The sequence below is a fragment of the Garra rufa genome, unplaced genomic scaffold (genome assembly GCF_049309525.1).
Source record: "Garra rufa unplaced genomic scaffold, GarRuf1.0 hap1_unplaced_002, whole genome shotgun sequence".
Lineage (NCBI taxonomy): Eukaryota > Metazoa > Chordata > Actinopteri > Cypriniformes > Cyprinidae > Garra > Garra rufa.
In genome coordinates, this window is record NW_027394277.1 from 482,918 (window position 1) to 499,557 (window position 16,640).

At 42.0% G+C, this 16,640-nt stretch overlaps 2 protein-coding genes across 2 annotated transcripts; both read right to left on the bottom strand.

Annotated features, from left to right (window-relative positions):
* Positions 1-1,987: 1,987 nt before the first annotated feature.
* Positions 1,988-3,397, bottom strand: LOC141305335 (paraneoplastic antigen Ma1 homolog). Its single transcript, XM_073832452.1, has one exon. It carries the CDS (start codon positions 3,395-3,397, stop codon positions 1,988-1,990), a length of 1,410 nt encoding a protein of 469 aa, XP_073688553.1.
* A 6,305-nt stretch (positions 3,398-9,702) lies between these two features.
* On the bottom strand, positions 9,703-11,112 carry LOC141305337 (paraneoplastic antigen Ma1 homolog). Its single transcript, XM_073832453.1, has one exon. It carries the CDS (start codon positions 11,110-11,112, stop codon positions 9,703-9,705), a length of 1,410 nt encoding a protein of 469 aa, XP_073688554.1.
* Positions 11,113-16,640: the final 5,528 nt, after the last annotated feature.

Below are 16,640 nucleotides of genomic sequence, written 5' to 3' on the forward strand. Positions count from 1 at the left end.
GGAGCTTGAGTTAGACACTTTTTCAGGGTTTGGAAGGCTGTATCACACTGAGAAGTCCATCGGGATCCAAACGGTTCAGAGGACTTGTAACAGGGTTTGGTGTTACTCACAGGTGAATTTTTGTTTCTCTTCTTCGCAGTACTGGCAGAAGATGGATACCCCTGCAGCAGTTCATTGAGAGGTCGACACAACTTTGAAAAATCCTTTACAAAACGCCTATAATAGCCACAAAACCCTAGAAAAGATCTGAGCTCTGTCACCGTCTGGGGCTGAGGCCAGGATACAACAGCCTCGATCTTGGAAGGATCAGTGGATATTCCATCCTGTGACACAATGTGCCCTACGTAGTTCACAGAACTCCTGCCAAATTGGCACTTGTCAAGGGAGATCTTTAGGCCCTCCTCTCTCAGCCTGTCGAGTACTTTCAAGAGGCGCTCTTCGTGCTCGTCAATGGTTTGTCCAAAGATGATTAGATCATCCAAGTATACTAGCACTTCCAAAAAGTTCATATCCCCGACAGTCCGTTCCATGACTCTTTGGAAAGTGGCGGGTGCTCCACAGATGCCCTGGGGCATACGCTCAAATTCATAGAACCCCACCGGGCAGATGAATGCAGTCTTCTCCTTGTCGGCGTCACTCATGGGTATTTGATAGTATCCGCTCCTCAAGTCGAGAACACTGAACCATCTACTTCCGGAAAGACTATGGAGGGCATCCTCAATGCGGGGCACAGTATACTGGTCTGGTGTAGTCCTTTGGTTGAGCGTCCGATAGTCCACACACATTCTAACCTTCCCGGACTTTTTGCGAACCACGACAATGGGCGAAGCGTAGGGGCTGCGGGACTCTGATATAATGCCACTACTCTGCAATTCTCTGAGGTGCAGTCGCACGTCTTCCAAGTCAGCAGGGGCAAGACGGCGGGATCTTTCTCTGAAAGGGCGTGAATCATGCAACCTTATCTCATGAGTGGTGCTTTTTGAACATCCCACATCCCACTCGTGTAGAGAAAACACTTCCTTTCTCTGCATCATTTTCTCACACAAGCTCTGTTTTGCTTCCTCTGGCATTGGAGAATCTCCAAAATCAAAAGATGCAAGTGTCAAAGTATTTTGTTCAGGTGGATGTTTAGCAGGAAGTTGTGGCACTAAGGATACTGGAAAAACATGGGCAAGAGGAGTTCCTCGCTTCACCCATACTTCTTTTGTAGACATGTTCCTGGCGGTCACTGTGACTCGCTGACTGGACACAACGGATGCTGAATGAAGTTCAGGCCTCACCTCTAGATCATCAGAGTGTGTATCACCAACTGCTGCTCTGTCTACTAACACTAGAGATTCAGTCATCTGACCAGGAAACTTAAGCAGACCAGGAAGCTGCAAAACTTGATTTGGTTTCAGAACAACAGGGTTATGCTTCACGAACCAAACTGTTCCATGCTTGTCTGGGTCATCCTGTGAAACATCCGTCTGTTGAATAGACTCGTAGGCTTCTCTGATTACGGGATGTATGGTTAGCACATTCAAAAATTTCTCACCAGCTTGTTGACGGCAAGACTCAAGCAGCTTCTTCACTAAGCTAGTGTTTGTCCCGAGCAAAATGGCTATTCCTTCCCGTTTCACAGGGTCTGGGCATACAATGGCAAGCGTGTCAATCACTTGATGCACTCCAGCTACACTTTCCGTGAACTCAAGTCTGAGGGGCAGGTATCCATCATAAGGGTATTTATGTGAGCTTAAACCCCAAATCTCAAGGTTTTCCACAGGCTGAAGGTCTAAGTGTTTCAGATAAGTGTCATAAAAACTGCGGTATAATAAAGTAACCTGCGAACCGCTGTCAAGAAGAGCTTTAGCGTAGATACCTTCTATCTGGACTGGCACTTCAGAGACAGGTCCTACTAACCCCTCAGGAAGTTTTGGCTTACCAGCATCAAGCATGAATGAACCACAAGTGGAACGTGTTGTCTCAGGAGCCCCGTGCCGTTCCTTCACTGAGCTCCTGCCCAGTTTCCCTGCAAGCGATGCATCTTTATCAGCTTCTGATTAACTTTCCTGAGGTCCTCTGGTGCTTTGCATTCCCACTTCTTATGTCCATCTTCACCACATTTGTAGCAAAAGATCCCGGGCACTGGTGGCTGGGTGGATTTAGCTTTTTGGGGGTTGTCTCGGTTCACACTCCCAGGGTTTTTACTGGATGGTTTCTGAGGAGCAAAATCAGAAGCACAAGTCACAGTAGCCACGTTCAACAGTTGACTCACCTGGGTAGATAGCTCTTTAACCTCCTTCTTTAGGTTTTGTAATTCAGACGGCACAGATGCCTGGGGAGAGACGACAGTGGCGACTGAAGCTTTAACATTTTCTCTTGCAGCTACCCAGTGTTCTTCCTCACGTATTTCCTTCATCAACTGTGAAAAAGATGGAGGACTCTGCAAAGTGTGAGTCATTCTGATTCGCAACGCAACCATATCATTGGTAAGTGCTCCCTTAATTAGCTGCTCCATTCTGGCTCCATTTATGCCGGCTGCATTAATCCCACCCTTCAACAAGGCTCTGTGGAGAAGTTTGTCTAGGCGGTACAAGAAAGCTGAAAGTTTCTCTCCATTTTCCTGATAAGTGTGACGAAATCTAGCCATAAGGTCAGGGCCACTCTCCGTAGTTCCATATGCAGTCTCAAGGGCAGCTAAGTACTCATTTGCAGTTGCAGATGGGCTACTCACTTTCAAAAACCTGACAATATCAGCAGCAGGACCCCGCAAACTCTCAACAAGGCGTTGTTTCTTGGCAGCCTCTGTGCATTGCCATTCACTGATCATTTGTGCAGCCTGCTCCATCCAGACTTCATATTCCTCCTCACCTGGAGGAACGGGCTTCAGGCCTGAGAACAACCTCAGTTTTCGGTAACTAGGTCCATCAGTAGATGTTTGATTACATCTGTCTACTAATTTACCTATTGCATTAACTAGATCCACACTGATATCAGATTTAGGAGACTGATCTCCCATTACTATGGCCTTTACTTCATCCATAGACTTACCCTCCTGCTGCAATAAGGCTAACAACTTAATCTGAAAGGGGTCACTGCCAGCAGCTGGGTCATCGGCTGATAGACCACCCACAAAGTGAACATGCCAGGGCCCAGCTTCCCGCTCAATACCTATTTCAGGAGGTAAAGTACTTGGATCAAGGTCAGTACTAGTCTCCACTAAAACAAACAGTTGTTTGCCAGTAACGTCACCACGGCGACCACAAATTTTAGTACGACCAAAGACCTTCACTGTGTTTAATACTTTCTCAATAGTGTCATTACTAGCGTCCAAAGGAACATTGCTTAACACAATGGCACGTGAGGAGCTAATGTTCTCCTCTCTACTCCACTGAACAGTCTGAGAGAGATCCATATTTTGAAACTAAAGGCAGGTTGCTAGAAAAAATAAACAGACAAAATTAAAACTGATTCTGGTTACCTTCTACTGCTAACTGAAAAAGAGAAATAAACTGGTAAAACAGGGAAATAGAAAAACACAGTATCCCAGCGGTGCCTCCAAAAATGTAACCCTTTTCTTAACCCTAGGGGTTAATTTACTTATTTCTCTAACAAGAGTCCTGGATTCCCGGCAATTAGATAGTGAATTAGGCCGGTAGAGTGTTTCTTTTCTTTCTTTATTTACAACAAATGAAATGTAAGGGATTTTTTCCTCTTGTACAAATTTTACTCAATCCCTTTACTACAGATAAATTAAATAATTAAATTTCTTGCTAATCACAAGAATTCTGGAACTTAGTAAATTAATTAATTTGCCAGACTCAAGGAAATATAACAATACAAATGTTAAAGAGAAAAGTAACAAAGATGGATTTATTTTTCTTTACATGAATGTATTAAGTAGTACCAGTAAATCAAGAAACCAATAACAACGTTCTCTTTAAGGAAAGCAGACAAACAACTCTCCCTGATGTTATTCGAATTGCTTCTTTTAAATAAAATATATAAATCTCTTTTGTAGTCTCAGAACGATTCTTGTTCTTTCCCAATTATTACGCTCTCCTCTTCAACCTTAGCTATATTTCTATTTTGGAACACTGTAACTCAATGTAGAACTCGATTCCACTAAAACACTTTGTTTCTTATAGAACCCCATAATAATAAAAAAACAATATCTCTTTCAAGATTCGTTATACACTTGAGAAAACACCGCAGTTCAAACCACACACATTGTCTTTCAGTACTGTATGCACGTTACATATCTTACGATCCGTTAAATGTACGTCAGTCAAACAGTTCAAATGTATGCGAGTCAGTCAAACAGTTCAAATGTACGATCGATCGTATCGTTGGGGCCCAGGACGTTGGTGCACATTAATCAGATGATCAATTTAAAGTAATCCAAGACGAAAATGAAGTCACTTACGTTCATCCAGTTGACAGTGAAACAACATTACGTTCCTTACACCACGAATACTCAGCGTCCCCTAACGATCCATCTTGAACTTGATATGAAATCAGACGATCCACGTCCAGTGATGAAACACACGATCTGTCCAGTTCTGCACGCAATTCCGAAGTCCTCCACAAAGATGGCTGATAAGTCTTCAAACACAGTTACTGTTCGTGACTGCAATCGTCTCTATAGCCGCTAGGCTATTATCACACACAGCATAACTAATTGACTCACAGGAGCACGGAAAACAAAGATGAGTTGCACGTAAGAAAATAACATAAACAAGCGTCGTCACTCTATGCTTTGGGCCGTATATTACAATGAATATAGTAGTCTCCAAATGGATGATGATACACTTTTCTCAATAGAGACAGCCGATCTCACTGGCAGCACACTCTTTTTCCATGTGCGATACTTCTTCCTCATTACGTGACTCACGTTATGACGCAACCTCAAGCTCAACAGTCACTGGCTTGTAATTATACACCTGTATTAAACATGCTTTTCATTGGATATAAGCAAATCACATAATTGTTGCATCAACTTTCAAAATAAAGAAAAAATACAATAATAGAAAATACATTATAATACTTTGTATTATTTCTGACACAGAGCATATTAAACACAGGTATAATTTAGGAGTCCCTACACACTCCCCCCACCAAAAATCCAGTATGTCCCCATGCTGGTTACTAAATGACTACGCACTGATTAAATGGTAACCATCTGGTTATAAGGCAGAAGTACAGGTTGGTTGTTACATATTTTACACAAGGCATTTGGATTACACCACCAAGCATGTGAACTCTTGTAACCCCCAGCAACTCTCACTTTAGTTGCTGCTACATTAACACCACAGTGTCGAGAGGATACAGACTGTATGTATGGCACACCCAGCTTATCATAGGTAAATCTGGTATTAGGCCTCCTCTCCCTACTTGATCTACGTACTTCAGGAGGTACAATCTCTGGCTGAGTTTCAGTATCAGTAGGAGTAGTAGTCTGTAAGGTACTCTCGTGAGCTTCAGTCATGATACCATCAACTACAGTATTTCTATCTTCAGCTTCAAGCTGACCATCAGAAATTTCACTCCTACATGGAATTACTGGTATTTCTGAAACACTGTGAGCGTCACCAGACTCTGAGCCTTCTATAGCTTGTACAGCAGTTTCACTTGGTATCTCCTCTGTCACTCGAGAAGGAATGTTTGCCACATCCTCAGCATAAAACCCAAACTCAGATTCTGAATCTGAAGAACTACATTCTTGTGGGAAGGCATCAACTACAAGAGGTGAGTTTTCTGACTGAGTAGTTTTACGCTTCTCTTTCGTTCTCCTACGCCTCAAAGCTCTAGGTGAGGGAGTAGGACTAAGATCTACCTGAGGACTTAACCTGACTTCCTGTCCTAAAGGCAAGAGATGATTTCGATGCATGACTTTAGCTGGTCCATTACCATCAGCAGGCTTCAAACGATACACTGGAATACCAGACAATTGACTCTCCACTACATAGGGATTTGCACTCCACCTATCTGCAAGCTTTTGTTTTCCTTTGAGGCCAAGGTTTCGAATCAGAACTCTATCACCAACATTCAGACTATGGTAGCGGACCTTCTGATCATACCTTGCTTTATTACTCTGATTCATCTTCTCAGAGGTAGCCTGAGCTAGCTGATAAGCTGCCTGTAATTCCTGCTTCATCTTGGACACATACTTCGAGTACGACACAGATGATGTATTATCAGCAGAGACACCAAAACAAATATCGACAGGCAATCTAGCCTCTCTGCCGAACATCAAAAAATAAGGTGAGAAACCAGTAGCCTCGTTGGAAGTACAGTTATATGCATGTACTAGATGCGCTATGTGCTGACTCCATTTACTTTTCTGACTAGGCTCAAGGGTGCCCAGCATATTCAACAAGGTCCTGTTAAATCTTTCAGGCTGGGGATCTCCTTGCGGATGATAAGGTGAGGTTCTAGACTTCTTCACTCCTAGCATAGTCAGCATGTCAGACACTAACTGGCTCTCAAAGTCCCTGCCTTGGTCTGAGTGTATTCGAGTAGGAAGACCATAATGTATGAAATATTTTTCCCACAAAGTCTTTGCCACTGTAGAAGCTTTTTGGTCCCTTGTGGGAAAAGCTTGAGCGTAACGGGTGTAATGGTCAGTAACCACCAATACATTACACACATTACGAGAATCGGCTTCGATGGAAAGAAAATCAATACACACAAGGTCCATGGGTCCTGAACTCTGCATGTGAGACAATGGAGCAGCCCTATGAGGCAATGTTTTCCTTTTGATACAGCGCTCACATGTCTTACAGTAAGCCTCGACATCACGCTTCATGTGTGGCCAGTAAAATCGGTCACGAACTAGGCCATAGGACTTTTCGAAACCTAGATGTCCAATCTCGTCATGCAAAGACTTTAACACCGTGCTGTGGAATTGTTTTGGCAGTACAAGCTGTCGTTTCACCCTGTGATCACTCTGCCGAACAGTTCTGTAAAGCAATCCATTATCTACTGACAATCTTCCCCACTCTCGTTTCAGAATCTTCATCTTTGGGTGACTGCTCTGGATGTTACTGAAAGGTTTCTGATCACAAACAGCCTTCCACACTTCTCCGAGGAACGAATCATTTCTCTGAGCCGTTTGCAGCTCACTTGGACTAAGCACGGGTAAATGCTCTGCAGCCACTTCAGTAGTATGAGAGAAAGCTTTAGGAACAGCAGACATATGTGCCCCAGCCTGTTGCACCACACATGAGTAAGAGACATTCCCTGCTCTCCCCTCTGCAGACAAAGTGCGACAAAGAGCCCTTACGCCCGCAGCTGGAATTTCCTGCCACTCATCATCAGCACTTGGGTGAGAATGTGGACGCCTAGATAATGCATCTGCATCGACATTTGTTCGGCCAGGTCTGTATTTCAAACTAAAAGTATAAGTCGTCAAAGCAGACAGCCAACGGTGACCTGTCGCATCAAGTTTCGCTGACTTCATTATATAGGTTAAAGGATTATTGTCAGTTCTAACCTCAAATGGAACACCATACAAATAGTCGTGCAGTCTATCCACAACAGCCCACTTCAGAGCTAAAAATTCCAGTTTGTGGGCTGGGTAGTTTCTCTCTGAAGGGGAAAGGCTGCGACTGATAAAAGCGACTGGGCGTAATCCTTCCTCATGTTCCTGATACAGAACTCCTCCAAGTCCATCCATGCTCGCATCCACGTGCAAAACATATGACTTTTGTGCATCCGCAAAGGCTAGCACTGGAGCTTGAGTTAGACACTTTTTCAGGGTTTGGAAGGCTGTATCACACTGAGAAGTCCATCGGGATCCAAACGGTTCAGAGGACTTGTAACAGGGTTTGGTGTTACTCACAGGTGAATTTTTGTTTCTCTTCTTCGCAGTACTGGCAGAAGATGGATACCCCTGCAGCAGTTCATTGAGAGGTCGACACAACTTTGAAAAATCCTTTACAAAACGCCTATAATAGCCACAAAACCCTAGAAAAGATCTGAGCTCTGTCACCGTCTGGGGCTGAGGCCAGGATACAACAGCCTCGATCTTGGAAGGATCAGTGGATATTCCATCCTGTGACACAATGTGCCCTACGTAGTTCACAGAACTCCTGCCAAATTGGCACTTGTCAAGGGAGATCTTTAGGCCCTCCTCTCTCAGCCTGTCGAGTACTTTCAAGAGGCGCTCTTCGTGCTCGTCAATGGTTTGTCCAAAGATGATTAGATCATCCAAGTATACTAGCACTTCCAAAAAGTTCATATCCCCGACAGTCCGTTCCATGACTCTTTGGAAAGTGGCGGGTGCTCCACAGATGCCCTGGGGCATACGCTCAAATTCATAGAACCCCACCGGGCAGATGAATGCAGTCTTCTCCTTGTCGGCGTCACTCATGGGTATTTGATAGTATCCGCTCCTCAAGTCGAGAACACTGAACCATCTACTTCCGGAAAGACTATGGAGGGCATCCTCAATGCGGGGCACAGTATACTGGTCTGGTGTAGTCCTTTGGTTGAGCGTCCGATAGTCCACACACATTCTAACCTTCCCGGACTTTTTGCGAACCACGACAATGGGCGAAGCGTAGGGGCTGCGGGACTCTGATATAATGCCACTACTCTGCAATTCTCTGAGGTGCAGTCGCACGTCTTCCAAGTCAGCAGGGGCAAGACGGCGGGATCTTTCTCTGAAAGGGCGTGAATCATGCAACCTTATCTCATGAGTGGTGCTTTTTGAACATCCCACATCCCACTCGTGTAGAGAAAACACTTCCTTTCTCTGCATCATTTTCTCACACAAGCTCTGTTTTGCTTCCTCTGGCATTGGAGAATCTCCAAAATCAAAAGATGCAAGTGTCAAAGTATTTTGTTCAGGTGGATGTTTAGCAGGAAGTTGTGGCACTAAGGATACTGGAAAAACATGGGCAAGAGGAGTTCCTCGCTTCACCCATACTTCTTTTGTAGACATGTTCCTGGCGGTCACTGTGACTCGCTGACTGGACACAACGGATGCTGAATGAAGTTCAGGCCTCACCTCTAGATCATCAGAGTGTGTATCACCAACTGCTGCTCTGTCTACTAACACTAGAGATTCAGTCATCTGACCAGGAAACTTAAGCAGACCAGGAAGCTGCAAAACTTGATTTGGTTTCAGAACAACAGGGTTATGCTTCACGAACCAAACTGTTCCATGCTTGTCTGGGTCATCCTGTGAAACATCCGTCTGTTGAATAGACTCGTAGGCTTCTCTGATTACGGGATGTATGGTTAGCACATTCAAAAATTTCTCACCAGCTTGTTGACGGCAAGACTCAAGCAGCTTCTTCACTAAGCTAGTGTTTGTCCCGAGCAAAATGGCTATTCCTTCCCGTTTCACAGGGTCTGGGCATACAATGGCAAGCGTGTCAATCACTTGATGCACTCCAGCTACACTTTCCGTGAACTCAAGTCTGAGGGGCAGGTATCCATCATAAGGGTATTTATGTGAGCTTAAACCCCAAATCTCAAGGTTTTCCACAGGCTGAAGGTCTAAGTGTTTCAGATAAGTGTCATAAAAACTGCGGTATAATAAAGTAACCTGCGAACCGCTGTCAAGAAGAGCTTTAGCGTAGATACCTTCTATCTGGACTGGCACTTCAGAGACAGGTCCTACTAACCCCTCAGGAAGTTTTGGCTTACCAGCATCAAGCATGAATGAACCACAAGTGGAACGTGTTGTCTCAGGAGCCCCGTGCCGTTCCTTCACTGAGCTCCTGCCCAGTTTCCCTGCAAGCGATGCATCTTTATCAGCTTCTGATTAACTTTCCTGAGGTCCTCTGGTGCTTTGCATTCCCACTTCTTATGTCCATCTTCACCACATTTGTAGCAAAAGATCCCGGGCACTGGTGGCTGGGTGGATTTAGCTTTTTGGGGGTTGTCTCGGTTCACACTCCCAGGGTTTTTACTGGATGGTTTCTGAGGAGCAAAATCAGAAGCACAAGTCACAGTAGCCACGTTCAACAGTTGACTCACCTGGGTAGATAGCTCTTTAACCTCCTTCTTTAGGTTTTGTAATTCAGACGGCACAGATGCCTGGGGAGAGACGACAGTGGCGACTGAAGCTTTAACATTTTCTCTTGCAGCTACCCAGTGTTCTTCCTCACGTATTTCCTTCATCAACTGTGAAAAAGATGGAGGACTCTGCAAAGTGTGAGTCATTCTGATTCGCAACGCAACCATATCATTGGTAAGTGCTCCCTTAATTAGCTGCTCCATTCTGGCTCCATTTATGCCGGCTGCATTAATCCCACCCTTCAACAAGGCTCTGTGGAGAAGTTTGTCTAGGCGGTACAAGAAAGCTGAAAGTTTCTCTCCATTTTCCTGATAAGTGTGACGAAATCTAGCCATAAGGTCAGGGCCACTCTCCGTAGTTCCATATGCAGTCTCAAGGGCAGCTAAGTACTCATTTGCAGTTGCAGATGGGCTACTCACTTTCAAAAACCTGACAATATCAGCAGCAGGACCCCGCAAACTCTCAACAAGGCGTTGTTTCTTGGCAGCCTCTGTGCATTGCCATTCACTGATCATTTGTGCAGCCTGCTCCATCCAGACTTCATATTCCTCCTCACCTGGAGGAACGGGCTTCAGGCCTGAGAACAACCTCAGTTTTCGGTAACTAGGTCCATCAGTAGATGTTTGATTACATCTGTCTACTAATTTACCTATTGCATTAACTAGATCCACACTGATATCAGATTTAGGAGACTGATCTCCCATTACTATGGCCTTTACTTCATCCATAGACTTACCCTCCTGCTGCAATAAGGCTAACAACTTAATCTGAAAGGGGTCACTGCCAGCAGCTGGGTCATCGGCTGATAGACCACCCACAAAGTGAACATGCCAGGGCCCAGCTTCCCGCTCAATACCTATTTCAGGAGGTAAAGTACTTGGATCAAGGTCAGTACTAGTCTCCACTAAAACAAACAGTTGTTTGCCAGTAACGTCACCACGGCGACCACAAATTTTAGTACGACCAAAGACCTTCACTGTGTTTAATACTTTCTCAATAGTGTCATTACTAGCGTCCAAAGGAACATTGCTTAACACAATGGCACGTGAGGAGCTAATGTTCTCCTCTCTACTCCACTGAACAGTCTGAGAGAGATCCATATTTTGAAACTAAAGGCAGGTTGCTAGAAAAAATAAACAGACAAAATTAAAACTGATTCTGGTTACCTTCTACTGCTAACTGAAAAAGAGAAATAAACTGGTAAAACAGGGAAATAGAAAAACACAGTATCCCAGCGGTGCCTCCAAAAATGTAACCCTTTTCTTAACCCTAGGGGTTAATTTACTTATTTCTCTAACAAGAGTCCTGGATTCCCGGCAATTAGATAGTGAATTAGGCCGGTAGAGTGTTTCTTTTCTTTCTTTATTTACAACAAATGAAATGTAAGGGATTTTTTCCTCTTGTACAAATTTTACTCAATCCCTTTACTACAGATAAATTAAATAATTAAATTTCTTGCTAATCACAAGAATTCTGGAACTTAGTAAATTAATTAATTTGCCAGACTCAAGGAAATATAACAATACAAATGTTAAAGAGAAAAGTAACAAAGATGGATTTATTTTTCTTTACATGAATGTATTAAGTAGTACCAGTAAATCAAGAAACCAATAACAACGTTCTCTTTAAGGAAAGCAGACAAACAACTCTCCCTGATGTTATTCGAATTGCTTCTTTTAAATAAAATATATAAATCTCTTTTGTAGTCTCAGAACGATTCTTGTTCTTTCCCAATTATTACGCTCTCCTCTTCAACCTTAGCTATATTTCTATTTTGGAACACTGTAACTCAATGTAGAACTCGATTCCACTAAAACACTTTGTTTCTTATAGAACCCCATAATAATAAAAAAACAATATCTCTTTCAAGATTCGTTATACACTTGAGAAAACACCGCAGTTCAAACCACACACATTGTCTTTCAGTACTGTATGCACGTTACATATCTTACGATCCGTTAAATGTACGTCAGTCAAACAGTTCAAATGTATGCGAGTCAGTCAAACAGTTCAAATGTACGATCGATCGTATCGTTGGGGCCCAGGACGTTGGTGCACATTAATCAGATGATCAATTTAAAGTAATCCAAGACGAAAATGAAGTCACTTACGTTCATCCAGTTGACAGTGAAACAACATTACGTTCCTTACACCACGAATACTCAGCGTCCCCTAACGATCCATCTTGAACTTGATATGAAATCAGACGATCCACGTCCAGTGATGAAACACACGATCTGTCCAGTTCTGCACGCAATTCCGAAGTCCTCCACAAAGATGGCTGATAAGTCTTCAAACACAGTTACTGTTCGTGACTGCAATCGTCTCTATAGCCGCTAGGCTATTATCACACACAGCATAACTAATTGACTCACAGGAGCACGGAAAACAAAGATGAGTTGCACGTAAGAAAATAACATAAACAAGCGTCGTCACTCTATGCTTTGGGCCGTATATTACAATGAATATAGTAGTCTCCAAATGGATGATGATACACTTTTCTCAATAGAGACAGCCGATCTCACTGGCAGCACACTCTTTTTCCATGTGCGATACTTCTTCCTCATTACGTGACTCACGTTATGACGCAACCTCAAGCTCAACAGTCACTGGCTTGTAATTATACACCTGTATTAAACATGCTTTTCATTGGATATAAGCAAATCACATAATTGTTGCATCAACTTTCAAAATAAAGAAAAAATACAATAATAGAAAATACATTATAATACTTTGTATTATTTCTGACACAGAGCATATTAAACACAGGTATAATTTAGGAGTCCCTACACATGAATAAAACCTATTTTGCAACACAGAGAAACATATCTGAAGGTGTTAGAAGTGTTTTGCATGATTTTTGAAGTTTGACCCTGAAATGTCAGAAAACAGCGTTTCAGTGCAGAACAAACTTGGTTCAAGCAATGCAAGCTGAATCTCGGTCAAACTTTAAAATTGCAGTCTGTGCATGAATAAAACCTATTTTGCAACACAGAGAAACATATCTGAAGGTGTTAGAAGTGTTTTGCATGATTTTTGAAGTTTGACCCTGAAATGTCAGAAAACAGCGTTTCAGCGCAGAACAAAGTTGGTTCAGGCAATGCAAGCTGAATCTCGGTCCAACTTTAAATTTGCAGTCTGTGCATGAATAAAACCTATTTTGCAACACAGAGAAACATATCTGAAGGTGTTAGAAGTGTTTTGCATGATTTTTGAAGTTTGACCCTGAAATGTCAGAAAACAGCGTTTCAGTGCAGAACAAACTTGGTTCAAGCAATGCAAGCTGAATCTCGGTCAAACTTTAAATTTGCAGTCTGTGCATGAATAAAACCTATTTTGCAACACAGAGAAACATATCTGAAGGTGTTAGAAGTGTTTTGCATGATTTTTGAAGTTTGACCCTGAAATGTCAGAAAACAGCGTTTCAGCGCAGAACAAAGTTGGTTCAGGCAATGCAAGCTGAATCTCGGTCCAACTTTAAATTTGCAGTCTGTGCATGAATAAAACCTATTTTGCAACACAGAGAAACATATCTGAAGGTATTAGAAGTGTTTTGCATGATTTTTGAAGTTTGACCCTGTAATGTCAGAAAACAGCGTTTCAGTGCAGAACAAACTTCGTTCAAGTAATGCAAGCTGAATCTCGGTCAAACTTTAAAATTGCAGTCTGTGCATAAATAAAACCTATTTTGCAACACAGAGAAACATATCTGAAGGTGTTAGAAGTGTTTTGCATGATTTTTGAAGTTTGACCCTGAAATGTCAGAAAACAGCGTTTCAGCGCAGAACAAAGTTGGTTCAGGCAATGCAAGCTGAATCTCGGTCCAACTTTAAATTTGCAGTCTGTGCATGAATAAAACCTATTTTGCAACACAGAGAAACATATCTGAAGGTATTAGAAGTGTTTTGCATGATTTTTGAAGTTTGACCCTGTAATGTCAGAAAACAGCGTTTCAGTGCAGAACAAACTTCGTTCAAGTAATGCAAGCTGAATCTCGGTCAAACTTTAAAATTGCAGTCTGTGCATAAATAAAACCTATTTTGCAACACAGAGAAACATATCTGAAGGTGTTAGAAGTGTTTTGCATGATTTTTGAAGTTTGACCCTGAAATGTCAGAAAACAGCGTTTCAGCGCAGAACAAAGTTGGTTCAGGCAATGCAAGCTGAATCTATGTCCAACTTTAAATTTGCAGTCTGTGCATGAATAAAACCTATTTTGCAACACAGAGAAACATATCTGAAGGTGTTAGAAGTGTTTTGCATCATTTTTGAAGTTTGACCCTGTAATGTCAGAAAACAGCGTTTCAGCGCAGAACAAAGTTGGTTCAGGCAATGCAAGCTGAATCTCGGTCCAACTTTAAATTTGCAGTCTGTGCATGAATAAAACCTATTTTGCAACACAGAGAAACATATCTGAAGGTGTTAGAAGTGTTTTGCATGATTTTTGAAGTTTGACCCTGAAATGTCAGAAAACAGCGTTTCAGTGCAGAACAAACTTGGTTCAAGCAATGCAAGCTGAATCTCGGTCAAACTTTAAAATTGCAGTCTGTGCATAAATAAAACATATTTTGCAACACAGAGAAACATATCTGAACGTGTTAGAAGTGTTTTGCATGATTTTTGAAGTTTGACCTTGAAATGTCAGAAAACAGCGTTTCAGCGCAGAACAAAGTTGGTTCAGGCAATGCAAGCTGAATCTCGGTCCAACTCTAAATTTGCAGTCTGTGCATGAATAAAACCTATTTTGCAACACAGAGAAACAAATCTGAAGGTATTAGAAGTGTTTTGCATGATTTTTGAAGTTTGACCCTGTAATGTCAGAAAACAGCGTTTCAGTGCAGAACAAACTTCGTTCAAGTAATGCAAGCTGAATCTCGGTCAAACTTTAAAATTGCAGTCTGTGCATAAATAAAACCTATTTTGCAACACAGAGAAACATATCTGAAGGTGTTAGAAGTGTTTTGCATGATTTTTGAAGTTTGACCCTGAAATGTCAGAAAACAGCGTTTCAGCGCAGAACAAAGTTGGTTCAGGCAATGCAAGCTGAATCTATGTCCAACTTTAAATTTGCAGTCTGTGCATGAATAAAACCTATTTTGCAACACAGAGAAACATATCTGAAGGTGTTAGAAGTGTTTTGCATGATTTTTGAAGTTTGACCCTGAAATGTCAGAAAACAGCGTTTCAGCGCAGAACAAAGTTGGTTCAGGCAATGCAAGCTGAATCTCGGTCCAACTTTAAATTTGCAGTCTGTGCATGAATAAAACCTATTTTGCAACACAGAGAAACATATCTGAAGGTATTAGAAGTGTTTTGCATGATTTTTGAAGTTTGACCCTGTAATGTCAGAAAACAGCGTTTCAGTGCAGAACAAACTTCGTTCAAGTAATGCAAGCTGAATCTCGGTCAAACTTTAAAATTGCAGTCTGTGCATAAATAAAACCTATGTTGCAACACAGAGAAACATATCTGAAGGTGTTAGAAGTGTTTTGCATGATTTTTGAAGTTTGACCTTGAAATGTCAGAAAACAGCGTTTCAGCGCAGAACAAAGTTGGTTCAGGCAATGCAAGCTGAACCTATGTCCAACTTTAAATTTGCAGTCTGTGCATGAATAAAACCTATTTTGCAACACAGAGAAACATATCTGAAGGTGTTAGAAGTGTTTTGCATCATTTTTGAAGTTTGACCCTGTAATGTCAGAAAACAGCGTTTCAGCGCAGAACAAAGTTGGTTCAGGCAATGCAAGCTGAATCTCGGTCCAACTTTAAATTTGCAGTCTGTGCATGAATAAAACCTATTTTGCAACACAGAGAAACATATCTGAAGGTGTTAGAAGTGTTTTGCATTATTTTTGAAGTTTGACCCTGAAATGTCAGAAAACAGCGTTTCAGTGCAGAACAAACTTGGTTCAAGCAATGCAAGCTGAATCTCGGTCAAACTTTAAAATTGCAGTCTGTGCATAAATAAAACATATTTTGCAACACAGAGAAACATATCTGAAGGTGTTAGAAGTGTTTTGCATGATTTTTGAAGTTTGACCCTGAAATGTCAGAAAACAGCGTTTCAGCGCAGAACAAAGTTGGTTCAGGCAATGCAAGCTGAATCTCGGTCCAACTTTAAATTTGCAGTCTGTGCATGAATAAAACCTATTTTGCAACACAGAGAAACATATCTGAAGGTATTAGAAGTGTTTTGCATGATTTTTGAAGTTTGACCCTGTAATGTCAGAAAACAGCGTTTCAGCGCAGAACAAAGTTGGTTCAGGCAATGCAAGCTGAATCTCGGTCCAACTTTAAATTTGCAGTCTGTGCATGAATAAAACCTATTTTGCAACACAGAGAAACATATCTGAAGGTATTAGAAGTGTTTTGCATGATTTTTGAAGTTTGACCCTGTAATGTCAGAAAACAGCGTTTCAGTGCAGAACAAACTTCGTTCAAGTAATGCAAGCTGAATCTCGGTCAAACTTTAAAATTGCAGTCTGTGCATAAATAAAACCTATGTTGCAACACAGAGAAACATATCTGAAGGTGTTAGAAGTGTTTTGCATGATTTTTGAAGTTTGACCTTGAAATGTGAGAAAACAGCGTTTCAGCGCAGAACAAAGTTGGTTCAGGCAATGCAAGC

What these genes read in the sequence shown, in the direction of transcription:
- LOC141305335 (XM_073832452.1), bottom strand. Translation starts at nt 3,397, where the DNA reads ATGGATCTCTCTCAGACTGTTCAGTGGAGTAGAGAGGAGAACATTAGC.
- LOC141305337 (XM_073832453.1), bottom strand. Translation starts at nt 11,112, where the DNA reads ATGGATCTCTCTCAGACTGTTCAGTGGAGTAGAGAGGAGAACATTAGC.